The sequence below is a fragment of the Lissotriton helveticus genome, chromosome 1_2, assembly GCF_964261635.1.
Source record: "Lissotriton helveticus chromosome 1_2, aLisHel1.1, whole genome shotgun sequence".
Lineage (NCBI taxonomy): Eukaryota > Metazoa > Chordata > Amphibia > Caudata > Salamandridae > Lissotriton > Lissotriton helveticus.
In genome coordinates, this window is record NC_136058.1 from 252420446 (window position 1) to 252447419 (window position 26974).

General features: G+C 45.9%; 1 protein-coding gene across 1 annotated transcript in view; it reads right to left on the minus strand.

The window, feature by feature from the left end:
- Positions 1 to 26974, minus strand: part of LOC144800599 (vitamin D3 hydroxylase-associated protein-like) — a 422322-nt gene that overhangs the window by 28538 nt on the left and 366810 nt on the right. Inside the window, exons 12-14 of the mRNA XM_078671692.1 lie at positions 24447 to 24486; positions 18636 to 18744; positions 1127 to 1272 (exon numbers count right to left, since the gene is read on the minus strand). Of these exons, the coding sequence (XP_078527818.1) occupies positions 1127 to 1272; positions 18636 to 18744; positions 24447 to 24486 (295 nt within the window). The remainder of the gene's footprint in view (positions 1 to 1126; positions 1273 to 18635; positions 18745 to 24446; positions 24487 to 26974) is intronic.

Below are 26974 nucleotides of genomic sequence, written 5' to 3' on the forward strand. Positions count from 1 at the left end.
CTACATTGATGTAAGAAGTTTTCATTATTTGGTTGTACTTGTACTTTGTTTAAAGGAAGGCTGCACTACAGCGACAGGTGAGTGTAAAATGTTGTCTGTGAATGAAAGTCTTCTCTGCTTCTGGCCATACTGCACCAGGCATGCATCAATGAAGCTTGAAATGCCTTGTGGTCAACACTGTTTAGGTCTCGCCTACAGAGGTGTCTGTTGTCGAAAGACCTTTTGTAACCATGTAAAGCTTACTGTGGCTTTGTGCCAGCCCATTGATGATTATTGGTTTACTTTCTTGTCTGTCTCATGTGTTTGTTTCTTCTTTAATGATTTTCCTTCCTCTGCTTGTGTTTGTCCCTCCCTTGGAGCACAGCTGATTTACCATCCTTTTGATGGGATGGCTTGCATCCTTTTGATTGGATGGCTTGCATCCTTCCACTGCTCACATTCAGAGTACTATATTTGTTGCACAACTCCCTAAGAATGCATGTTTTCTTGCCTTCTCCATTGTGTGCTGCTTTACCCCTCAAACGCCCGTACCTTCCAGTACACTCTGCGTTGCTAACTAAACACCCCGCTCATGCATTGTTTTGCTCTGCCTCAGCTTTTCTTTCTGCTTTTTATAAAATATTATTTGTTTCCTCCCCCACCTCAGGCTCTACTGTTTCTAATCTGCCCACATCCTGTTGCTCATCCCGCATTGCCTTCTCTCCCACACTCCCATCAAGATGCCAAAAAAGGGAGAGTTTTAGAATTTTAGGAGGGATATGGTACCTCTCATTTGGTTTAAAAAATGGCTCTTTTGCTCACATGTAAATATTCTTTTTGTTATTTACTGCTACAAATGGTGTCCACCATCTTAGAATGGTAAATAAACTAAACAGAATGGGGGCCCTGTTATGCAGAATGCACATACATACGTACGCTAACGTCATCGTGTTGGGCCATGTCCACAAAGTCATGAGGTGTGCATACACATCACCACATGTTTTTTACAAGTGCTGCACAGCATTGGCAGAAAAGAATTTGCAAAGTCAAGCGGTCAAAACGGAAAGACATTTAGGCTTTGCCAAGGCTTGTTTAGCAAAGTTATTACTTACCACGTGGTCAGTCAAAATATAGATGTTGCACTCACCTTTGGGAAGAGTTTATCCCAGGGGTCCTGATAGTGGCCCTTGTAATGTTTCAGCTCTTCCTCGTCTTTTGTGGTCACTAGGGTAGCGGGCACCACCCCAGCAGGAAAGTCCAGCAAGTTGTAGAGAATTGTGTAAGATACTGCCACTGTAATAAATTAATTACGATCAGCTGTGAATGCTAGTTGAAAGGAGAATTTTTGTAAGAATTGGTGAGAGTATTCAAGATTTTGAATTAGAATTTAATTTATAGTCGATTTTAAGATGCTTCTTAAGGAAATGTGCTCTCCCCAAAAGTTGATGGGTTTAGACTGTTTTAGTGCAGTAGCAAATTCTGCCAATCAGTTGCTTCAACCTCAAGACATATGGTCCAATTGCGGAGGTGCTTGGATAACCCTATTATAATCCTATAAATCTAGCCCTACTGTGTTCATGTGGTGTGGCCCTCACCCATTTCACCAAGTTGGTAATTGAATAACAATGGTCTGGTCAGTGGAATGGGATGTGGTAGGATAGAAAGTTTAGTCAGAAATTCTGCTGCGCCACAGAATGGCATCAAAGAGTATCACCCATTAGCATACACCTTGTTCATCCACAATATGGCTCACCCATAGACGCCCAAGATATGAAGTCGACCACACCTAAACTCACTAAACATGCAAAAATCCATCCTCTGGAGCACCAGAAGATGTTTTAGTCTTCAGGTCTACTCTAGATACAATCATTGAGCATGCAAGAATCCATTCTCCATTGCATTCGTGGATGCTCAAGGCTTTGCATCTACACTACATGTAATCATTGTTCTTGTTTTGAACACTGAGCATGAAGTAATCCATCCTCTGGCTCAAAAGTTTATGATCTAGGCTTCAGGTCTACTCTACATAGAATCACTGAGCATGCAGTAATCCATTATCACTGCACCGGTTGATGCTAAAGGCTTCATATCTACCCTGTGTGTAATCGAGGAGCAGGCCCTGTGCCATTATCTGTTCGATCAGCGTATCAGTGGATGATCTAAACTTCAGGTCAACTTTAGCACTAATCCAAACTGTGTGCCACCAGGGGACGGCACAAGCTGTATGTCTACTTTATATGTAATGATTGATCCCGCTCTAATACATTCCTTGGCTCAACCGCAGATGCTCTAAGCTTCACGTCTACTCATCATCTTGGAGCTAGACTGTCCTCTGGCTAATGAGTAGATGCTAAAGGCTCTAGAGCTATACTCATTGTGAATTGCATTAATACAACATCAGACTCAAGCGTGGATGCCATAAGGCTTCAGGCCACCACTGAGTATGCACTAATCTATCCTTTGGACCAATAGTGTACGCTCAAGCACTTAACCATCCTTTCCTCATCATTGCACACATGGTGTCAGGGCTACATCTGGTTGACAACAGAGCGCATCTTGATATGTGTCGGCTGCCATGGACGGTGTCATGTGGCGGAGTCATATTTTTAGTTACCATGGACACAGAATGTAACTCCACAATGGCTCATGAGTGAATGTCCAGTTCGTTGAGACTCCTATGTTAACACAGCTCTTGCACGACACAGTCTAGTAGCTCAATGGTTTCGGCCAATGAAGAGTAAGTAAACGAGTACCAGAATTTATTTGTTCTCACACTTACCAGTGGAAATGTTAAGCCTAAATACTGCCTTTATTTCGTTTAATGGATTTTGCAGAGATCCATTCTACACCTGACTAATGAACGGTCTTATACCTTTTCCAGACTATGGTTTTCTAAAGGTAAATTATATTAATTTACCATGTATTTCAATAGAACGTAACCTTAAAATTTGTGGTACTCATCTCACATTTTGAGTGGCCCATGCAGCAAGCTTCTTTACTGTCATCCACAGAGACACTTTCACAGTTCCAAGTCAGACTGACCTCCAAGGGTGTCTTGTTATCCCAAGTCAAGTAGAAGTGCCTTATTGCGATCAAATGTTTCTTTGCATTTATAATGGGAAAATCACTCCACAATCACCAAAATATAAAATGCGAAAATATTAACTGAACTTGATGAACTAGTCTCATATGAGGTTGGAAAATGAAAGTGTAGACACCTGCACTGAGAAAAAAAGAATATAGTTTCTTTTCACTGAAGAGGAATATAGAATAGAACTTAATATTATATATATATAATGGGACAAGGTTATGAAGTTTAAACAAAGAATGTCCATAAAAACTGCATTGCGTTAAGAATGGCCAGCGATGAGTGAAACTACTGTAATACACTCTGGGTTTTTTTATTTTTGTTTCTTCCAGTTTTCTGGGGGCTGGGGGGGGGCACATTTTCTCCCAATCTTGCCACTGCCTTGCTTTTTTCCATTTGAATGGCTTATCACTCAGAAAATAATCCAAGATTGCCTTAAATTAGAGTATGCTTCCCGCATCGCATGGCTGAGTTATATTATACACTGGTATAGTACATTGTCTGATTTTAATATCTTAAAGGTGTCTGAATACGCAATCCCCTTTACAAAGAAGAAAATTAAGGATTCCTTCTTGTCATACAAAAGGGGAGAGCGACTGAAACTAACTAGGCCCCAAAAGACTGTTGTGTTTTATAGGCAACTTGAACTCAAAAGCGGTTTTCAGGCTTATTTGTCCGATGTATCCAGTGTAGACCTTCACATCGCTTTGTTATAATACGCCTGAGGTTGGGGATTGCACATCACTTGGTATCCTTCCCTGCAATAGGAGAGAGATCCACTATGTTATGTCCATGTGATAGTACCTCTAGCCAGAGTTGTTGCCATTTTTTTACTTTTTTGTAAATTTTATACATTTTTAAGGAAATTTTACTTGAAGCCCATCCTTTTGAAATATAATGTTCGTACAACAGTGGACGCAATGAATTTACTATGTGCCCTTGAGAACACAGATACTTGCTTTCGGGTTGCACTGTATATATTGAAATGTAGAGTAGCCAGGAAATCGATAATATTATAATTATTATAATTATCAGCTATGATGAAACTGTATTCAAGCACATGACACTTTATTTCGGGATGGAAACTGTTTATTATGTGCTACAAGAACCCGAATGTTTACCTAGGCATATGTCACTTTAATGAGTACTGGCTAAAGCCCTAGTTAAAATATCTCTTAGCACTATGTACTTTATTGTAACACCTTTTTCATTGCTGCTACTGGTTTGTATGTGAGTGTTCGAACTATTTTAGTATTTATTAAATAATGTTGCTCTGTTAGTGCACCACTTAGTGGGCTAGTTCATGGAATGCGCAGTTAACCTTTCCTAATTTAGTAGGGTAATTGTAAAATTTGAATTATGATGATTTTATGACAAATATTATTGAATGCATTTCTGTTTTACTGTTGCTTTTATGGTTGTGTTATGCAAACCGAATAAAGCCTTCTAAACTGAATGGCTTATTATCCGTTTCATTACACAAGAACTCTCACCCTCACTCACAATACCGGCGCCAGCTGCGCGGTACTTCATTCATTTACAAACATAGACATTGGATTACAGGGGTCAGGACACGTGCAAATGAAGGGACAGCCATCTGAATAGGCATCAGTATACGCCACCACCAGCAGGGGGCACTGGACTGAACGCACAAGCAGCAAAAATGAGTAAATCAAAGAGGTGAAAGGGCGAGATTTTGATCGATACCTTATATCTATTGATCCAAACCTCGATCTGGTCGACTGAACCTTTATTGCCTGTCTTGGAAGGAAACAGTACACCTATCTGCAAATTAGTTCACCCAAGAAAGGACTCTACTCTCAAAGATCACGGACAACTTCTAGGTTTCAAAAGTTTATTGTAAAGATATAATGAGCTGCAAATACAAGCATCTCAGAATGAGATTCACGAGATACACAGGTCCAATTACATACATGTGCTCTCGAAAAGCCCTCAGACGAGCAACAGAAATCACTAACACAAGTTCTAAAAATAGCAAAGCTATCAGCATAGACGCATATCTCTCCTTCATTTAGGTTGGAGGAAAACAAACACAGGTTAGGCGTCCCTACCCTGTTCTAGATGGTATCCCTACTTAACCAAATCCCAACCTAACAAAGGTGTCAGCAATGAATGACCCCCAAGGGAAGTCACCCACTCTAAGTCTCTTGGTGAAAACCTAAAGTTCTCCAGTCATGACCCCTCACTGCCTACCCATCCGCTCTCTAAAGGGTCCTCAGGTCTCTGCTCTAACTCCACCCAGGGGTGCTGTCCCTAATACAAAACAGTCAACAACATTTGAGACGCCCCTTGCGAAACGCCTCTCACGTGGTGCAACTTCAGGCTTTTTCCATGATGCTTTGTATTGGGCCTCAGACGTTAGAGTTGACCTTGCTTCTCAGTCTCTTCTCCGGCCCGCTGATACCCCTTAAACATTCCAGAACCCTCCTCCATGTCTGGGCCGTCTACTGAACAGGCCTCTATTCATTCACTTATAATTGGATCCCCCCTTTCCTGTTGCAGACAGATATCTGCCGCCAAGAACCCAACTCTCATAGACTTCTAAAAAGGCTTGCAACATTTCTCAGCCCAGACATGTACGTGTAAATCAATGCTAAAACATTTCAGGCCTACAATATTTCACATTATGATTATAGCATTCAAATTCTTCATTTAATTAAAGCATGTTAAAACTCTTATTCTATTATTTAGAAAACATTACTCTAAATCATGGCCCATTAATGCAATGACCAAAAACGTTAAACAATCTGTGTCGTGAAAAGAAACACCTTCCCTTTTAGCTCCAGCTCTGGCCCTGAGGCCTACCACGTTCTGCGTTTTACCACAGACCATCTTATATGTTAACAGCTACACGACATAGATTCAAAATAATCACGTCTAATAAAATCATATAATGTCACACATTTCTGTATTAGTTCCACTTCTACTTAAATCTCTATATTAGCTATACATTTAGAATATAATTTCAGATACTATTAGCACTCATGGCATTTCTCATCATGACTTGTGCTTACTATAGGTAAGTGTGATGTACTCATATATTTATATCAGTTTGCGCTCTCTCAGTTCCCCCCTTTGATGACCTCTCGGGGTCATCACTAACATTTAAACTGCAGTTATTGCTGGCATTCTCTGTGCTTCCAGAGCTCTCAGGCTCCTGTACTGATTATCTTGTATGGCAGCCAATCTCTGCAACTGTTCTCTTTGGGCCCTTTCTGACCTTCTTGCTCTGTACCATTTGAATACCCTCACCAATCCCCACAATATTATCCCACAGATCAATATTATGATGATAGGCTTTAGGATATACCAAATAAAGCTTTTGCCTAAGGTGGAAAACCACCCTCCAACTGTACTCATTCCGTGGCCCACCTTTTCCCAGACATTTTCTCTACTCAAGTCTTCGATCTCTTTGTGTATATTAGTTATGTTCTTAATAACTTTCTCAAGGGGTTTTGAAAGGTCTGGAATGTAAGTGCAACATTCCTGAACCTTCAAAGCCTTACAGACTCCGCCCTCTTTTGCTAATAAGACATCTAATGCAAGCCGATTTTGAAGAACCATAGCCCTTATCGATTGCATCTCTCCTTCTACCAGCATTAAGGACTGAGCAGTGCTGGCAGACAACCTGTCGACAACTGTTGCCAGTCGTCTAATTTTAACATCATTAAGGATTATTCCCAAAAGAGGGAACATAGCTCCAAAGACATCTCCAACCATTTCTGCATCGCCTAAATCTCTCCTTCCCCTCGATGATGTCTGGCCCTCAATGATCAATAAGTCTTGTGCATGATATATTTTGGGGAAGACAATTGCCAAGTAACATGATCCATACCAGTTGTCAGGTAGTCTCACGTAAGCATTTCTTCCACATACAAAATACACATTTGGAATCACTTGCATTCCCTTCAGGAAATCCTTAGTGTAGTACTCTAAATTAAAGGCATGTTCACAGTCAACTTCACCCACGTATACATTTTCATAATACGTTTTGGCTCGGTGAAGACATAACTTTCCTCTCTGCGCTTTATCTAAAGCTATTGGACCACTACTACCCTTTCTCTTGTGTGACTTCTCTTCCTCGGTCCAATCTAATTTCCCTTGTCCTGATTTTTTCAAAATCTTTTGTCTCCTGTAACGATCATCCACCTGCCCTATGAACTTTTTCTCGACTTCGGACACCTTACATGTCAGGTTATTTCTACGGGCATGTGAAGTATCTAAGGTAATCCAAGGAATGAAGAACTTGGCCAATCTGTCTTCACTCTTCCAGTAATCCCATTTATTCATCTGCTTATAATTTGGGACTTCTGGCAACACAGAATCATAATTGGAGAAATAGTATTCAAAACTATCTCTCTCATAAAATATACTAAGCAATAAGCTACATGTAATGCCATATGTCAGAGGGAGGTGATGATATCGAATTCCTTCATCTACAGACGCAGGCAACTGCATGCAGACGTAGCAATCCTTAACCTCCATGGCATCCACGTATTCATACAAAAGTTTAGCATAAGCATTTGACCTAAAGTCTCCTTGGGACTCGTCTACATGTAACCTGCGGGCTTCTGCAGCCAATAACGCTTTCTCTTGAGTGTTTTCCCTTTTCTCACCTGCAACAGTGGGTGTAAGTGTTACTACAGAATTCGCATCAGTTACCTTTACCTCTTCCTCATGTCCCTTTACATAAGAAATTGTTACCACTAAAGCTATTAATATTATCACTCCTACTATTAGTGTACCTATTATACATTTAGCTCTGCGGTTCGGGGTGCCGGCCTCCATTTCGTCAGACAATCTAGCTTTTCCCTTTCTCCTTGCAAAAAAGTTCTTTTCCTCTCGTTCCTTTACAGTCTCTTTCAATCCCTTTTTTGTTCTTTAGAATCCACACAGCTGGAGGCTGACAGCCTTTTTCGCAAAAAGTCCTTTCACAGTTCAAAAAGACAACCCTAGCCCTTCTCCATCCTCTCAAGGGATTCCCTAAAATTCTCTGCTTCCTGGGCGCTAGGTAATCTTCTTTTCTTCTGCTTGCTTTATTTACAAAGTCCTTTAACAATCGACTATTAGATTTGTGGTTGCAGCTTCAATAGCATAGTTCAATATTTCCATGCGAAGAGTATGCTCTTCATGTGCTGTTATCGTGGTACCAAAGTCGGGGAATTTCAATTCTGTAAGAAACATGTGTTTTAACTTGCTGAGGCGGGGAGGTCTGGGGAGCACGAATGTTAGTGACCCTTCTTGTTCGACACCGGGTACCAACAGTTGTATTTCCACGGTGATAATGGGCTCAGAACTGGACACCACCACCGCTCGGATCCTCCCTGTCTCCGGTTTCACAGACATTTGTCGCCAGATATGTCCACTCAGGTGTGGAGTATCTTCTGTTAGGCACACGCACTCTTCTTGACCTTCTTCGGTCTGGTGCTTCAGCGCCCTGAGCACCTTCTTCTGGGTCTGAGTCTTCTGATATCGGAGGAAGGGTTGCTTCTGGAGTTGACCTCAGGCTAGAACTTCTTCTTTGCGGCCAATTTGCTTCTCCACGTGCCCTTCTACTCCTTCTCCTTCTGGTCTGTTCTCGCTCTCTTTCAGACCTGTCAGGGTCAGACTCGTACTCCCAGCTGTCTTCTCCTTCTGTAGCGTCTTCTGTTTCGCTGTTGTACTGACCGTCCTCAGCTTGGTCAGACTCGTTCCCTGCTTCCACTGGCACCTCTACAGCTTGGCTAGCCCCCTCTATGGCTTCTTGGTCCTCAGCTGGACGTCCATCCGAGAGAGGAGCTGTTTCCAGAGGTGCTGGAACCCTTTTCGTATGCGACGCGTGTATCCAGTTGGGCAGGCCTCCCACCTTTACAGCTGTACTTGTGATCAGAATGACCTGGTAGGGCCCACGCCAACGAATATCCAAGCAGCTTCTTCTCACATGTTTCTTCACCAGGACCCAGTCCCCCGGATACAGGTCATGGCAAGGGCCCTGGCACGCTGGAACCTCTGCAGCCTGCACCTGAAGGGACACAGAACGCATGGCGTCAGACAGCCCCTTACAATAGTCCAGGATCATATCATCTGTGATATTTAACAGTGCAGTAGCTGGAATAGATGGCAGTCTCATTGCTCTCCCCATTAACACCTCATGTGGTGACAACCCTGTTCTTCTGTCTGGGGTACTACGAAGGCTCATGAGTACCAATGGCAGGGCGTCAGGCCAATTCAGGGTCGTTGAGGAGCAAACTTTCGCTATTCTGGACTTGATCGTGCCATTAATTTGTTCCACAATTCCTGAGGCTTCTGGTCGGTAACTGCAATGGAGTTTTTGGTCTATATTCAGTGCAACACAAATCATCTTCACAAGCTCGCTGTTAAAATGTGTTCCCCTATCTGATTCCAAAAAGGCCGGCACCCCGAACCGAGGGATAAGTTCTCTAAGCAGTAACTTAGCCACTGTGAGGGTGTCGCACCTACGTGTAGGGTATGCCTCAACCCACCTGGAGAACACACAAACAACCACCAGGACATAGCGGAGGCGGTTGCATCTTGGCATTTCAATGAAATCTATCTGCATTCTGTTGAATGGACCTCCAGACCTTCCTATGTGACTTAGTGCAACTGGTGTTCTTTTCCCTACATTCAGCTGCTGGCAGGTCACACAACGCTGGCACACTGCTTCTGCTGCTATTCTAAACTTAGGATTGTACCAAGTCTGTCTAAACACTCTCAGCATAGCATCTCTCCCTAAGTGTACGGGACCATGTATGAGTCTAGCCATTGGACTCACCATCTCATTGGGCAACACTGCTCTGCCGTCTGCTGAGACCCAAAAATGAGTCTCACCCATTACACATCCTGCCTTTTCCCATGTTTCCTTTTCTGAATCAGGAGCATTTTCTTGCATGGTTGACAATTCATCCCAAGTATCAACAGTTTCCAGTATCATGGCTAATTCAGTTCTCACATTTATTCCACCCACATCCGCCTCTGTGAAAGAGTATCCTTGTTCTGCGCAATACCGCGCAACTTCATCAGCATATCTATTGCCTTTCGAAACAAAGTCCTCATTTTTGGTATGTGCGATGCACTTTACAACTGCGATACTTGCTGGACATTGCAATGCTTCTAACAACAAGCGCACAAACTCTCCATTGCGAATGGGAGAGCCTGAAGAAGTCATGAACCCTCTTTGAGACCATAACTGCCCGTAATCATGAACTACCCCAAACCCGTATTGGCTGTCGGTGTAGATGGTGACTCGAATTTGATTGCCTGCTAAGCAAGCACGTGTTAGGGCAATAATCTCGGCTACCTGAGCGGAGTGTACTCCTTCCAGGCACCCTGCTTCCACAACTCCTTCAATTGTACAAACAGCATAAGCTGCTCTCAACTGCCCAACTTCGTCTCTTACACATGAGCCATCGACAAAGAAAACTTCATCTGGGTCCGTCAGTGGCTCATCCACGATGTCGGGTCTGGGTTTGGTGCATAGTTCAGTCACATCGAGACAGTCATGGTCTGTATATTCATCATCATCATCAATATCATTTGGGAGTGGCATTAAGGTAGCAGGGTTCAAAACAGAGCATCTCTTGAGGGTCACGTTCTCTGCAGCAAGAATAACTTGCTCATAGCGCGTGAGCCTGCTATTGGTCAGATGCTGTGTTTTGGTCCTGGTCATCAACAGTTCAACAGAATGTGGCACGCACACCTCTAACGGGTGCCCCATGACGATATTTTCACATCTCTCAATGCTGACACCCGTTGCAGCAACGGATTTGAGACATCCGGGCAACGCTGCGGCTACTGGGTCTAAAGTAGCTGAGAAATAAGCAACTGGTCTACGGGCATTCCCATGGATTTGGACCAACACAGACAACGCACAACCTTCTCTCTCACAACAGTAAAGAAAGAATTGTTTATTGTAATCAGGCATTCCCAATGCCGGAGCACGACACAGGTCCTCTCGCAACTGTAGGAACGCCATCAAACAGTCTTTGTCCCATGGTACCGGATCACTCACCTCCTTGTGCGTCAGTTTTTGCAAGGGCTTTGCTTTCAGTGAAAAGTTCACGATCCACTGTCGGCAATAACCCACCATCCCTAGGAACATCCTGACCTCTCTCTGTGTCTGAGGCGCGTTCATTTTCATGATCGCCTCTATCCTGTCTGGTGACACCTTTCGTTTGCCTTTCTCAATTCTGTGTCCCAAGTACTGCACTTCTGTCAGGCAGTACTGCAATTTTCCCGGGGACACCTTGTGCCCATTGGCAGCTAGGTGATTTAACAAAGCAATGGAATCTTCCCTGCAAGCTTCTTCTGTTTCTGACGCCACAAGGAGGTCGTCTATGTACTGGACCAGAACTGACTTCTGGGGCAGCACTAGACTTTCAAGATTTTTCTTCAGAAGCTGGTTAAAGATCGATGGACTCTCTGTATACCCCTGAGGGATACGACACCATGTTAGGACGCGATTTTCCAGCTTAAATGCGAAAAGAAAATGGCTATCTTCGTCCAAAGGGATCGAAAAGAAAGCCTGACAAAGATCTATCACAGTGAACCACTCTGCTTGGAATGGAATCTGAAACAGTATCACTGATGGATTCGGTACCACTGGACAACATGAAACGACTATGTTATTAATCTTTCGAAGGTCCTGCACTATCCGAAATTTCCCATTTGGTTTCTGCAGACCCATAATCGGGGAGTTACATGGACTACCCACGATTTCTTTCAGTATTCCCTGTTTAATCATGGACTCGATCACGGGTTTTATGCCTGCAATCGTTTCTGGAGTCAATTTATACTGGGGTGTTCTTGGGAACTCAGCATGCGGTTTCACTACAATTTTCACTGGGTCCACCCCTTTGACTAATCCAATCTCTTCCCCAGTGAAATCCCATACCTCTGATGCCACTGTCTCTCTCAAATCCCAGGGAAGCTCGTCTACTGTCAAAGTAGGGTACAGCTCCACACATATTCTTGAGTTTGCAACTTTGAAATCTGCATCATCATCATTAGTCAATACCTCCACTCCCTGGGGTGTACAATATATAGTACAATTCAATTTGCACAACAGGTCTCTTCCTAGCAGACACACAGGGCTTGAATCGCAAACTACAAATTGGTGCTCATCGCTGTACTTCCCTATTTTCACCTGTACCGGTTCTGTCAATTGGCTGGTTATTCTCCTGTTTGCGACCCCTACCACCTGTATGGTCTCTCCAGACATGGGCAGGTCTGGAACTGCAGCTGATCTGATCGTGGATCTAGTGGCTCCTGTGTCCACCAGAAATGTCGTAGGGCACCCTGCTACTTCTGCTTCAACATAGGGTCCCCTCTGATCTACCTCTAAGGCCGCCCCAAGGGTGCAGTCTTCTCTTTCCACTCTCTGTCCGGTTAATGGGTCCACATAATAGCATTCTTCACCTTCCACAAACAGGGGCATTTGTCTATAGGTCTTACCCATACTCCCTACTCGAGGAGGTTGCGGGAACTGGGCTCGGGGAGGAGCCCCCCCCCCTTTGAGCACCTTTCCTTGGTATGGCGTCGCCCCTCTCATAGGTGCGCTCTGGACCTCTTCCTCCTCTATCTCTTGCTCTCCGATCTCCACATTGTAAGGGCACTCGCGTTTCCAATGCCCCAACTCGTTGCACTGGTGGCACCTAGTCGTTTTCTTCAAGGTAGCTATGTCTACTCTGGGTCTAAAGGTAGTACTCTCCTCATTACCCTTGTTCTGACTGTACTGCTTCTTACCTCCTGTACCTGTCCCTTGCTGCTGTTGTTGCGGTCCCCCCTTTCCTGCTGCCTGCAATTGTACCACCATCAGCTTCTCTTTTAGTTTCTTAGCCTTGGAGTCTACCTCATCACAGCAGTACCTGGCATATCTCAGTATTTCATCTAGGGGTCTACTTTGCCAACAAATCGAGTGTTGCTGAATCATTAAACTAATATCCGGTCTCAGTCCCAGGACGAACTTGGACACAAATTGCCCTATGTCCTTTGGATCCATTACATCCAAGCCGCTATACTGTTTAAACGCCTTCAGCAATCTCTCGTAATATTCATGGACTGTCTCTTTGGGTTCCTGTCTCGTTCTGTCTATTCTGACCCAATCTATGTCTTGCATAGGCACTTTTTCTTTCAGCCAAGTCATCACTCTCTCGAATTTTGCCATCACGATCTCGGACGGCCCATTAGTCCTAGCATCTCTCTCTGGTTCCGTTGTGGGCCACTCAGCGCTAACCTTGCATGCTGTCCACAGATCTCCTGGTACTACAATGTCAAACAGCGTGTTCAGATCTATCCATAGGACTTTTGAGATCTTTACAAACCTCTCGACTTGCTTGTACCACTCCACGGGGCTCTCTCGTAACTTGGGGAAAGATGTGGTAAAAGCAGCTAAATCTCCCCTACTCCAAGGGACATGTACATAGCTCCCATTGGCAACTTCACGCAAAGGGTAAGCTTCTATTCCCTGCTGTCCTGGTGTTATACCAATCATGCTTCTTCTGCCGGTCCCTTTCTTGGACCACCTCTCTTCCCACTTATCTAGTGCCCTCCATGTCCTTATTCCAGTAATCAGTTCCCTTATGTGTGTTTTCAGCCCAATCGTTCTCCTCTCATCTAGATCTCGATCTGAGTAATGTAGCCTGTGGTTACCCTGTAATGCTTTGGTTCTTGACAAGTCCACCATATATTTGCCTGCTAGTTCGACTAACTTCTCATGGACTGCTCTCGCCTTTCGTGTGATGTCCTTTGCCATATACAGTATTTCATCCTGTTCATACATTTCCATTCTTTCTAAAGGCAGGGTACCATCTACCATGTCATCCAGATCTGACCTTAAGCTGGAGACATCAAGTCTCTTGGCTTTTATCTCAGCTCGCAATATGTCTTTTGAAGGGGGCTCACTGGTCTCCCTCCCATCCCAACTTCGAGCTCTGCGTTTGGGCTCAGGAGAATTAATGGGTGGCCTCCCTTGCTCCCATCTCTCCAGGTCCCATGCTCGGCCATCCAATCTTGGAAGGTGATGGAACACGGGCCTTTTATCCCTACTCTCTCTCTGCCCACTCTCGTCTTCTTCTCTCCTCTCACCGCACATCTCTCTGTTATTTTCCCTCTGGTCGCTACACTCCCTTTGCCTCGTATCGCTCAGTATCCGATACGATCCTTCCTGGTTCCCCATATTCCCTGGGCTGCGCTCATTTCTGTCATCACAGGGACTATGGTGCGACCTCTCACAACTCCCATTCTGTTCTCTGGTGCCAGGCACACAGTGTGGACACTTAAAGCTGTTCCTGTACTCTTGCGCTCTCCTCTCCCCTTCACTGAGTATTGGGCACGCCACCCCTCCATTCCCGGGGCCCCCGTTTTCCAGGTCTGTTCTACCTCCATTTCGGGCCCAATGGGTGACTCCCCTACTCCCTCTACAGTCCCACTCCGGGCTACTCTCCCCAGCCCCGCAGTGAGTTCGTGCTCTGCTGTCCTGACTTTCCCTTTCTGCTTCTGCAGCATTGATGCACTTTTGAGCCTTCACTGCCTCATCCCACTGCTTCATGTACTCATTTAGCTCTTGAAAGGATTTTCGTCCAGATCCCCTCAGATCCTTTGGCCATCTAGGGCCCCCAGGATCTCCTCCTGGGTCCCCTGCTGTGTGCATCGGGGTACTCCACTCTCTGGGTATTGGCATCTGACTTGGGGAATTAGTCGTATCGTTCCTCCTTGCCTGTTCTGCTCTTTCTCTGTCTTTCCGTTTCCGTTCTTCCCCTTTTGCTCTCTCTTGGTCATATATCGATATTATAGGACCTATGGTAACAGGTACCTGTAGTGCATCTGGTAATGGGTAGGATGTGGCGCTTTCCGTTTCCGGCGCTCTTTGTACCACAAACCTACCGACCACCTGTTGCACCTGACTAGGCTGGAGCAACTCTTTCTTTGGCTCAGGATCCCACTCTGAACTGGGAAGCAGTCTATGCTCTCCTGCATTGCCCCCCTTTTCTCCTTCAGTATTCTCGACCTCTCCCCCTGCTCTATTATACGGGGGTGGCCTGTCTGTCAGTAATCTGTTTATCAGGCTGTCCTCTGTTTCGCTCTCGTCATCTTCTTCTATGGGGCTTTTATTTACTGGCGCCTCTAACACTGGGTACAGTTTATTTATTTCCAAATTATGCACTCTCCATCTTTTAGCATCCGCATCCCACCTGGCATCCTGTACTGCCCTTACCGAGCGTTTCACCCTTTCTTGTCGTCTGTTCATATTCCTTTCATGCGCTGCCCTAAGCCATGCCTCAAGGGCTTCAAACTGGGTTGGTCTAGGCAAGGGTCTCTTTGAGGTCATGACTGATTTCAATCGATGTAACACCTCTAATCTGAACGTCCCGTACTTCGGGAACGTCAGTTCCTCATTTCCTTCAGTAATCTTACTCCACTCTGATATCCAAAGGATCGTATGCAACCCAACATTTACTGCCATATAACGAGCTGGCGTACCCTCCGGCGGGGCTTCTTCCCCTTCATACGATCCTCTCCTCTCTTTCTTAAACAGCGCTTTCAACCATTTAAAACACTTCATAATTATGCGCACAAAATCCAGCCTCGCTACTCTGTTTACTTCCTGATGACAATCCACCAATCCTGTCGCGGCTTTGCTAGCTTGGCCTATCACAGCGCGGTCTTTCTCCTGTTGGCCAATCACGTCGCGACCCTGTATGACGTGTTCGCTAGCTGGCCTATCACAGCGCGGTCTTTCTCCTGTCAGCCAATCACTGCGCGACACCACCTGACGTCTCTTTTCTCCGCTTCGCAGCAGCACCCCTCCTTTCTCAACTCGTCTCCCGGTTATGCATGCGTCCCATTCATACACTGAAAAATGACTACTTCCGACCAAGCGGTCACTTCTCTCGACTGTACGTCCACAGTCTATCTGTAATTGTCAACACAACTGACGAGATGTCTATCGTCTTTCTGATAGGTTACTTACACACACAGTAACTTCCGACCAGCGTCCGTTACTCACGCACTCACTCTTACGTTCCCCCTATCTCGGTCTCTCGGGTGATCAATGGTACCTCATGACCCCCTTCACACTAGTTGACAATTACTCTGGGTGTCCGATACACCCGAACCACTTAAGCTCTCCTTGAACTTAAGATTTCCACCGGTTGCGCGCGCTCACAACCTGTTCCACAGTCACTCTACAGACATTCAACTCCGCCAGACATTACAACATAGATACAATACAAAACACCGCAATCTAACACGCATAACCCTTTATACTCACTCTCTCTGATACTGCTGCTTTTTCTGTCTCACGTCATCCGGATCTTCATCTGCGGGCTGTTCTTCCGATCATCGATTTCTAGGGGCCTTGGGGTAAGCTAACCTGGCCTAGGTCACCGTCCTCAAGAAGGCAACCATCCTCTATAGCTACCAACTGAAAGGGCGAGATTTTGATCGATACCTTATATCTATTGATCCAAACCTCGATCTGGTCGACTGAACCTTTATTGCCTGTCTTGGAAGGAAACAGTACACCTATCTGCAAATTAGTTCACCCAAGAAAGGACTCTACTCTCAAAGATCACGGACAACTTCTAGGTTTCAAAAGTTTATTGTAAAGATATAATGAGCTGCAAATACAAGCATCTCAGAATGAGATTCACGAGATACACAGGTCCAATTACATACATGTGCTCTCGAAAAGCCCTCAGACGAGCAACAGAAATCACTAACACAAGTTCTAAAAATAGCAAAGCTATCAGCATAGACGCATATCTCTCCTTCATTTAGGTTGGAGGAAAACAAACACAGGTTAGGCGTCCCTACCCTGTTCTAGATGGTATCCCTACTTAACCAAATCCCAACCTAACAAAGGTGTCAGCAATGAATGACCCCCAAGGGAAGTCACCCACTCTAAGTCTCTTGGTGAAAACCTAAAGTTCTCCAGTCATGACCCCTCACTGCCTACCCATCCGCTCTCTAAAGGGTCCTCAGGTCTCTGCTCTAACTCCACCCAGGGGTGCTGTCCCTAATACAAAACAGTCAACAACATTTGAGACGCCCCTTGCGAAACGCCTCTCACGTGGTGCAACTTCAGGCTTTTTCCATGATGCTTTGTATTGGGCCTCAGACGTTAGAGTTGACCTTGCTTCTCAGTCTCTTCTCCGGCCCGCTGATACCCCTTAAACATTCCAGAACCCTCCTCCATGTCTGGGCCGTCTACTGAACAGGCCTCTATTCATTCACTTATAATTGGATCCCCCCTTTCCTGTTGCAGACAGATATCTGCCGCCAAGAACCCAACTCTCATAGACTTCTAAAAAGGCTTGCAACATTTCTCAGCCCAGACATGTACGTGTAAATCAATGCTAAAACATTTCAGGCCTACAATATTTCACATTATGATTATAGCATTCAAATTCTTCATTTAATTAAAGCATGTTAAAACTCTTATTCTATTATTTAGAAAACATTACTCTAAATCATGGCCCATTAATGCAATGACCAAAAACGTTAAACAATCTGTGTCGTGAAAAGAAACACCTTCCCTTTTAGCTCCAGCTCTGGCCCTGAGGCCTACCACGTTCTGCGTTTTACCACAGACCATCTTATATGTTAACAGCTACACGACATAGATTCAAAATAATCACGTCTAATAAAATCATATAATGTCACACATTTCTGTATTAGTTCCACTTCTACTTAAATCTCTATATTAGCTATACATTTAGAATATAATTTCAGATACTATTAGCACTCATGGCATTTCTCATCATGACTTGTGCTTACTATAGGTAAGTGTGATGTACTCATATATTTATATCAGTTTGCGCTCTCTCAGAGGTGTCAGCAAATCAGGATCGAGATCAGGAGAGGGGGAGAAAAAAATATTTGCATAGGGTGGAAGAATCCCTCCCACCTGCCCTGCCCTGCCTCGGGCCAAAATTTTAGTTTAACACGACAGTCTTGCCCTGGTCGAGTGATCTTTAAGCGCCCCCTAGTCGTACTACCTGGGGTAAGGTGGAGGGGAGGGGGAACACTGTCTGAAGGGGAAAGAAATGGCGCAGAGTGGAATAGAGTGTGGTAGACTGCAGTGGCGCAGCGTTGCAGAGTGCAGTGTCAGAGTGTAGTGGTGTAGAGAAGATTGCAGTGACTTTGCCGTACAGTGGAGTGATGGAGAGAGTAGTGGCGTGAGTGCATTGGCGTAGAGTGCAGTTGCGTGCTGTGCAGTGGTGCAGAGCAGAGCGCAGTGGCAGGGTAGGAGACACAATGCAACTGGTATGCCTTGAAGGGAGGGTTTCATCCGGCAACCAATTCAGATGTTTTGTTCTAAAAACAGAAATAGCAGGGAAGTCGGTCAGAAGGGCTGGGACACATGAACAGTGCCAGGAGGCGTTGAAACGCAAGCTCTGCCCTGCAGAACGCACATGAACCTGAAAGCAGTTTTCCTATGGTGCCCCTGGAGAGATGAGATGGCACACCGCCCCGGGTTAGGTGAGGCCAGCTGTCCGTGCTTATAAATAGCGCGCGGCGCCCTATTGAGGAATGCGCTGCTGCATACCGGACAGCTTCCCGGGATAGCCAATGGTGAAGGCGGGGGACGGAACAGGGCACAGCATCACGTCGAGGTCCAGTTCTTTCCACTTGGCTATGAATTCCTGGCGGTATTCCTGTAAACAAAAGTGAGAAATGCATCCAGTGTCTGCACATTTAACTGATTCATGGACTGCTGAGGGAGGCAGAAATTCAAGACATAGGAGAAGACGAGTTTAGAGATGGTGGAGAATGACTGAGCAGGAACCCTAATCGTAAATGGTGGCATTACAAACTACCCCTCCTCTGCTCCCGAGTCAGCTGTCCCTGAGCAGGATGGCCCGTTTGTTCCCTCAAAGCAGACACTGCATTGTCAGGCAAGCATTGGCAAAGCCAATAGGTCTCGCTATGCAAGAGCTATTGACTTTGCCAAAACATGTTAGCCATGTTGTACACCAGTGTGGCTGCTGTTCAGTATGGCTAAAAGTTAGGGGGTAAAGGAGAGTCGGGTGGAGTGTCATAAAGTGGTGTAGAGTACAGTGCTATGGAGTGGCGTAGAGTGGCGTGAAGTGCTGTAGATTGGATTTGCATGGCATGGAGTGTGACGGAGTGTCAGAGTGCAGTGATGTAGAGTGTTGTGGAGTGTCATGGAGGGACTAGAATGTCGTAGAGTGGAAGGGTGTGGACTGGTGTAGAGTTGATTAGAGTATCAGTCTGGCGTGGCGTAGAGTGGAGTGGAGTAGAACAGAATGGAGTGGCCTAGAGGTTGTTGCTTCGAGTAGAGTGTTGGAGAGTGGCGTAGAGCAGAGTAGACTAACGTAGAGTGGAGTGGCATAGGGTGGAGTAGTGTAGGAAAGTTGAATGGCATAGAGAGGAGTAGAGTGGAGTGGCATAGAGTGGAGTGGTGTAGAGTGGCGTGGAGTAGAACAGAGTGGAGCAGAGTGTTGGAGAGTGGCGTAGAGCAGAGTAGATTGACGTAGAGCGGAGTGGCAGAGCATGGAGTAGTGTACTTCATAGAGTGCATTGGTTTTAAGTAAAGTGGTGTAGACTGCAATGACATAGAGTGCAGCTACATAGAGTAGAATGGTGCAGACTAGATTGCAGTGGCGGAGAGTACAATGGTGTCAAGTGGAGTGAGGTAGAGTAGAGTGGCATAGAGCACAGTGGTTTTAAGTGCAGTGGCCTAGAGTAGATTATTTCATAGTGGAGTGGGGCAGGGCAAAGTGGAGTGGCGCAGGGCAGAATGCAGATGTATAGAATAGAGTAGCAAAGAATGCAGTGGTGCAGAGTGCATTGGCATAGAGTGCAGTAGAGTGGCATAGAGTTGAGTGGTGCAGAGTAGAGTGCAATGGTGCAGAGCAGAGTGGCATTGAGCTTAGTGGTAGAGAGTGTAGCCTTTCAGACTAGAGTGTTGTAGAATGCAGTGGTATACATTACACTGACGTAAAGTACATTGAAAGAGTAGAGTGACGGAGAGTAGAGTGGCACAGAGTAGATAGGCGCAGAGTAGAGCGGTGCAGAGTAGAGTGGCGCCGAGTAGAGGGCAGTGATATATAGTGCAATGGTGTAGAGTGGCATAGTGTGCAGAGGCGTTGCATAAAGTGCAGTGGAGTAGCATGTTGCAGAGTAGAGTGCAGTGGTGCAGAGTAGTTGGGGTTGAGTGCAGTGGTATAGAGAGCATTGGTTTTGAGTAGAGTGGTGTAGAGTAGAGTGGTGTAGAGTGACACAGCAAAGAGTGCAGTGGCGCAGTGGAGTGGCGTGGAGTGGAGTGGGTGCAGAGTGGAGTGGGTGCAGAGTGGAGTGGGTGCAGAGTGGAGTGGGTGCAGAGTGGAGTGGGTGCAGAGTGGAGTGGGTGCAGAGTGGAGTGGTGCAGAGTGGAGTGGTGCAGAGTGGAGTGGTGCAGAGTGGAGTGGCGCACAGTGGAGTGGCGCAGAGTTGAGTGGCGCAGAGTGGAGTGGCGCAGAGTGGAGTGGCGCAGAGTGGAGGACAGTGTTGTAAAGAGCAGTGGCATAAAGTAGATTATTTCAGAGTAGAGTCAAGTGGCACAGACTAGAGTGGTGCAGGGTGGATTGCAGTGGTATAGAGTAGTGGGGTAGACTATGTGGCATTGAGTGCAGTGTTGCAGAGTAGAGTGGCATTGATGAGAGTGGCGTAGAGTGGAGTTGTGCAGAGTAGAGTGGAGAGGCCTAGACTGGAGTGGTGTAGAGTGCAGTAGGAAAGAGTGCAGTGGTGCATAGTAGAGTAGGGTAGAGTGCACTGGCATGAAGTAGATTATTGTAGAGTAGAGAGGTATAAAATGCTGTGTCAGAGTGCAGTGGTGCACAGTAGATTAGAGTGGCATAGAATGGATTGGAATAGAGTACAGTGGCAAAGAGAATGGATGACATAGGGTGCACTGGCATAAAGTGCAGTAGAGTGGTTCCAAGTAGAGTGAGGTGGCAGAGTGCAGTGCTGCAGAGTAAGTGGTGCACATTTTAGCAGCATAGATTTCAGTGGCAGAGTGCAGTGTTGCAGAGTAGAGTGTCGTAGAGTGCAGTAGTGTAGACTAGAGTGGCGTAGAGTGCATTGGTGTAGAGTGCAGTTTTGTAGAGAATTGTAGAGTAGAATATAGTGGCATACACTGCAGATTATATTGGCGTAGAGTGCAGTAGCATAGGGTGCATTGGCTTTGAGTAAAGTGGCATAGCATGCATTGGCATATAATGCAGCGCCGTAGAGTGGAGTGGCAGAGGGTGGGTTGTGGTGGCGTAGAGTGGAATGACGCTGAGTGGAATTGAGTGCTTTAGTGGTTAGAGTGGCAGTTGGGGTAGGGTGGGTAGGATCTGCTTCCATAGTCACCCCCACTTTTTGCTGGTGTCATTACTGACTAGTCTGACTGGGATCCTGCTAATTAGGACCCGCGTCTCTGTGCTTCTTCCCTAAATTGGACATGGTGAGTACACTCCAGATTACCCAGAGTATAGGTACACCAGGTGTCTCCATGGGCTGAATCATGCATTATGCCACCTATGAGAGACCACTCAAACTGTAACTACAGGCCTGCCATTGCAGACTGTGTACACTGGTACTAGCACCACTTACAAAAGATATATGTTTCCTTATATCTGAAGTCACTGCACTTAAAATCTATGTCACCCATAGGGCAGGCCTTTCATTCCTGAAGGCAGGGTGCTCGGTTCTAAGTGTGTGAGGATGCCCCTGCATGAGCAGGACACCCCTACAACCTTCAGAGTCCATTCTCCCACGTTGTAAGTGCACCAGCCATTGCGATACATACAGTGCCCAAGTGTCATTACGCAATAGCTACCTCTAAACTGTCTGTAATGAACCCTGTCGTGTTTGGTATCAAACATGTTGGAATCATAACCTCACACCGTATGATTCCATGCTCCTCCGGAAGGTCCTCAGTGCTCCCGGTACCAGTCTTCCAGACTTGGACAGCAAATTATGGCTGCTGCCGACCAGCGACACGATTCTGCCCTCCTGCTGCTGAGCCAAGCTCAAGCAGAGGAAGGCAGGACAATAGGTTTCTTGTCACAAGGAGGTGTGACCACCTCCCAGACAGGACTTAGTGTATTGGGACAGGGTGGGGGCTGTTGGCAGCCTCACTAGACTGCTTTGAAGGGCACATTTGGTGCCCTCCTTGCATACTCCAGTTGAAACCAGTTCAGTGTGTTGTTGGCTCCCACTCTGGTGCGAAACTGGACAAAGGACATGGGAGTATCCTCCTCAATGTCCAGACCCTATTGTGGGGGGGATCCCTGAATTGTCCCAACAATTTCTTAGGGTAATTAAGGGCTTACCTGTGGGTGGGTCCCTAGATTCATCGTGAGACAGGATTTACATCCAATACCACTTCAACTCCAACCATCTGGACACTCCGGACATCACTGGACTTCACTTTGGGAACCGAGACTGCAACTGGCAAGATTCCTGCTGCTCCTGGTCTCGTTGTCCTACAAGTCTGTTGCAACGTCTGTACCTGTGCTCCATATAGGTTCTTCACAAGGCCTGTGGACATCAAAGACACCCAAAGGAATCTTCCTAGGAGAGATGGAGTCACTTCCCTGCATCTGCAGGCACAGCAATGTCTCTGAAAGGTCTGCTATTCCTGAGCTCCTAGGGACTATGAAAGGTTTAGCAACACAGGTGGTGGTTCTGCAACTCTCTCGAGGCCTGAACTGTGTTCCTAGCAAGTTTAAAGCCAGTATCCCTCGACAGGACCGCTGGAACAGTACCCCTATGCACCACGTTGACTTGCCGTTGCCAAGGCTTGTTGACTCCCACGGAGATCTTCGGGCTCTAAGAACCTCCCACCTCAAGCATCTCCTGCAGCCAATGTCTTCGCCTGCACCACATCCTTTGTACCTTGGGCCTGTATCTTTTGGTGAACTGCTCGAGATCCTCTTGCGCTCCTGAGCCTCCAGGTCCTCAAGGGTCTTTAGTGGCTCCAGTGGGCTCCAGTGCTTGCTCGGGCCTCCTCTGACTTACCTGCTCGTGGTGAGTCACTTGGACCTTGCTGGTACCAACATTGCACCTTTTTCGACGACTAGGTTGTTCGCTGCTGCCAAATCTTGTTGGTGCCCCTGCCGGACACTGACCCTTTGGCTCTTGACATCAAACGTGGGACAGCTCGAGAACCTTCTGCGTCAGTGGCATCTTTTCTGAAGTCCTCCACTGTGGTCTACGGCGGTTTCTGTTATTACTTCTCACCTATGTACCCGGCTTCCCTGGTGTAGGTATCCTGGTTTCTGGTGGGGTGACTCTCCATCCATCTTCCACAGGGTTTATTTAGGGTCCACTGGGAAGGATCCTTCTTTAACATTGCAACCACAACTTACTCATTGACTTTCATTGAGTACACAGTTGTGTTCCCACAGTGCACACGGCCTCTGTGGGGTTCCTAGATACTCACCTTGGGTAGTTCCATGGGTCATCGACTCTTCTACATCTTCTGGGTCCAGTTCACTTTAGTCGTTGTTCACATTCTGCTATTTAAATATATGGTTTGGCCTCCCCCTGGAGACCATTGTGTATTCTGTGCTATTTACATATTCTATTGACTAAGTATTGTATGTATTGTGTTTATATCTCTGGGTATGAGATACTTCAATATGTTAGTGAGTGTTAATAATAAATACATTTTATAACTACACTGGATGGTTCTTTTTCACTTAACCCATACCATAAGATTAAGTACTGGTAAAACAAGCTGCTTTACACTTCTTCTGGACTAAGTCTGAAGGCGGCTGTCCACAGCTACAACTCAGAGAGCTTTCTAAGGTTATCTAAGACCACTAACATTACCATAAGCATTGTCTGGATTAGTGCAGAGTGCTACACTCACGTAGGTGAGCATCGTATACTAAGCCAGCCTCCTACGTTGGTGGTGGTTGTTAGGGCAAAGTGGTGGGTGAGGTTAGGGTTGTGTTGGTTGTGGTTAGGCTGATGGTGGTGGGTAAGTTGGTTGTGTTTACGGTGGAAGTATTGGGAGGTGGTCGCAGGGTGGTGGTAGGCTGCTTGTGGTGGTAGGCTGGGAAGAGTGGAGGTAATTAGGGTGGTGGTTAGGTTGTTGAGGGTTGTTAGGGTTGTGGTGGTTGGGGCCAGTTGATTGTGATTAGGGTAGTGAGGTTAGGGGGGGAGGTAGGTAGGTGGTACCATGTGGTTGTGGTAGGTTGCTGGTAAAGGTGGTGGTGTTTATCATGCTGGCAAGGTGGTGGGGGCGTGGTGGTCAGGGAGATGGTAGATACAGTGGTGGTTAGTGCTGGATAGATATATAGAGAGACAGACAGATAGATATATGTATATGTATAACTACATGGATAGTGTGGATTCTTACCTCAACTTCAGCATGGTGTTTCAAGACTTCTTTAGCAGATCTATAATAGCAATAGAAATATTGAAACCTTAATAGCAATATTCACAGAAATATGTATTTAGTAAATAAACAGAAGTTACCAGAGTAAGTTACAAGTCTCAATCCATAAGAAGGAGGTACACACTCCATTTTGATCCAGTTTCATTCTTGTGCTTACAATATCTCACAGTAATTCACAATAGATGTATTTGAATAAGCAAGACTATCGACTTCTGTGAATTACTATGAAATAACAAACAAAAGAATGAAACAGGATTTGAATTGAGTTTGTATATACCTCCTTCTGATGGATTTGCATTACTGATAAACCAGTGAAGCTGGTTTGGAGTTGAAGGAGCCAGGCTACAGACCGCTAACCCTAATATTTTTCATTTGAGTTACAGGTCTCTGTAAAACTGATCAATTTCGAATCACACTTAGCCTAGCTGAATTTATGCCATTCTTAAGTCATCCCATGAGTGACATCTTCGTTCAAAGTTTTCAAGTATACAAGTTATTGCTGGTTGTTAGACCTGGCTTTTTCAGCAGGTTTATCCCCAGAATATTGGCTTTTTAGCCTCCTGTTTTTGACCCTGTTTGTGTTGGTTTTAGGACTCTGGGCACTTTACCACTGCTAATCAGCACGAATGTGCATACGCTCTCTGTGTAAATTGTAAATAAGGATTGGTGTTTGCATGATTGGCTTGCTTGACTTACTACTAAGTCCCTAGTACAGTGCACTGTGTGTGGCCAGGGCTTGTAAATCAAATGTTGCTAGTGGGCCTGTAACATTGTTTGTGCCACCCACACAAGCAGCCTTTCAATGGGGTCTGAGACCTGCCACTGCAGTGTCCGCGCACAGTCTCTACTGCCATGTCGACCTGGCAATTGGGGTTGGGCTGTAGTGGTTAGCTTAGGTCTTGGGCAGGAAAAGGACTGGACTGTACTTTCATCATCCTACTATTAGAGTTTTCTCCAAGGGCTTGAAGTAGAGCTTGCCTCCTGTTGAAAGTCTCAGGGATTGAAAAGACTTCAGAGTACTTCTGGACTCAAGAGGACCCTCTGCCCAGGAGAAGAGCTGGGCTGGTAAAGCTAAAGAAGTACTGCCCCTTTGCTATGTGCTGTCTGGGGTTGACCTGCAGTGGCTGATTCTGCCAAGGAGAAGAACTGTGTGTGTATCCTAGCTTGAAGATGATCTCCAAGGGCTTGAAGTAGAGCTTGCCTCCTGTTCTGAAGACTTCGCCACCTGCTCCCCTGAACTTCCTTGCTGGGAGTTCTGACCTGCTAAGAGGTGCCTGTTCCTGTGTTGGGGCTTTGGAGATGGTTCCTGAGGCTGGGAGCTGGGTAAAGAGAAGCAACTAAAGAAGTGCGATGCATCCGCATCTGTAACCGATGCATCTCTGCCGTGCAGGAAGAATTTCCACACATCGCGATCGTGCTGCTGAAGAAACCGATGCAGCGCCTGCCCGTGGGTGCAGAAATCGTTGCACACCGAGTCTCGTGCACGATCTCCAAAGTCGGAGATCACTGCACCGACTCAGACGCAGGTCCTGCTGTGCGAATGTAAGACCCAACGCATCATGGGACTGCGGCTGGAGAGATCAACGCAGCCCCGTTGACGCCACCATCACATTGAGAACCAACACATCTCCGAATCCCCATGCATCTCTCCGGAAGGCCAAGTCATCAATGCCGGGGCCACAGCAAGAAACCAACACATCACCTCCCCGCAGTGAGAAATTGAATCATCAACTCCTCTTCTGTAAGTGATTATCATTTTTCATTTTGCTGAAAATATTTTACGTATATCAAGGGGTTTTTGATATAGCAAAACCTTTTTAATAAAAATAAAAATTATTTCGAGGAAATAACTCTCCAGCACAAGAAACACATTTCTTTACTCAGTTTAAAGCAAAACAAACACAAATGATGGCTGGTTGGGCTACTTTGGACCTCTGCAGCATGTAACATGTTTGCTCACGCTGTACTCATTGAAAGACTGATTAGTGTTGGTGTCTCTGGCTATGCCCTGGGGTGGATAAAATGTTTTAATTCTATCTTCTTAGCCTCTTTTCAGTCAGAGGATTTCAGTTTCCCTAGTGGTGTTATGCAGGGATTTGCGCTTAGCCCTACCCTTTTTAAGGCTGACAGAAAGACAGTTTCATCTGTCTTGCCAGCCTCATCTTTTCCCAAAAACCCAAACACCCAAACACCAAAACACCAAAAAAAAAAAGAACAAAAAAAGAAATATATATATATAGAAAGAAAAGTTGTGCAACTTTTCATCATTTTGCTTCGCAAACTGTAGCTGGCCCCCAGGCCGGGTTAAACTGAACTGAGAAGACGAGGATGAGGCTGGAATGGCAGGAAAGGGTCCGACTCTGAGAGTCGAGAGACTCCCTTGGCGCGGACCTGTTAAGCTGCTGTAAGCCCCAATTCATCATTTCCTTTTGGGAGTAAACCGAGGACAGGAGCAGGGCACCAATGGCTGTGGCCTACGGTGGGGACAA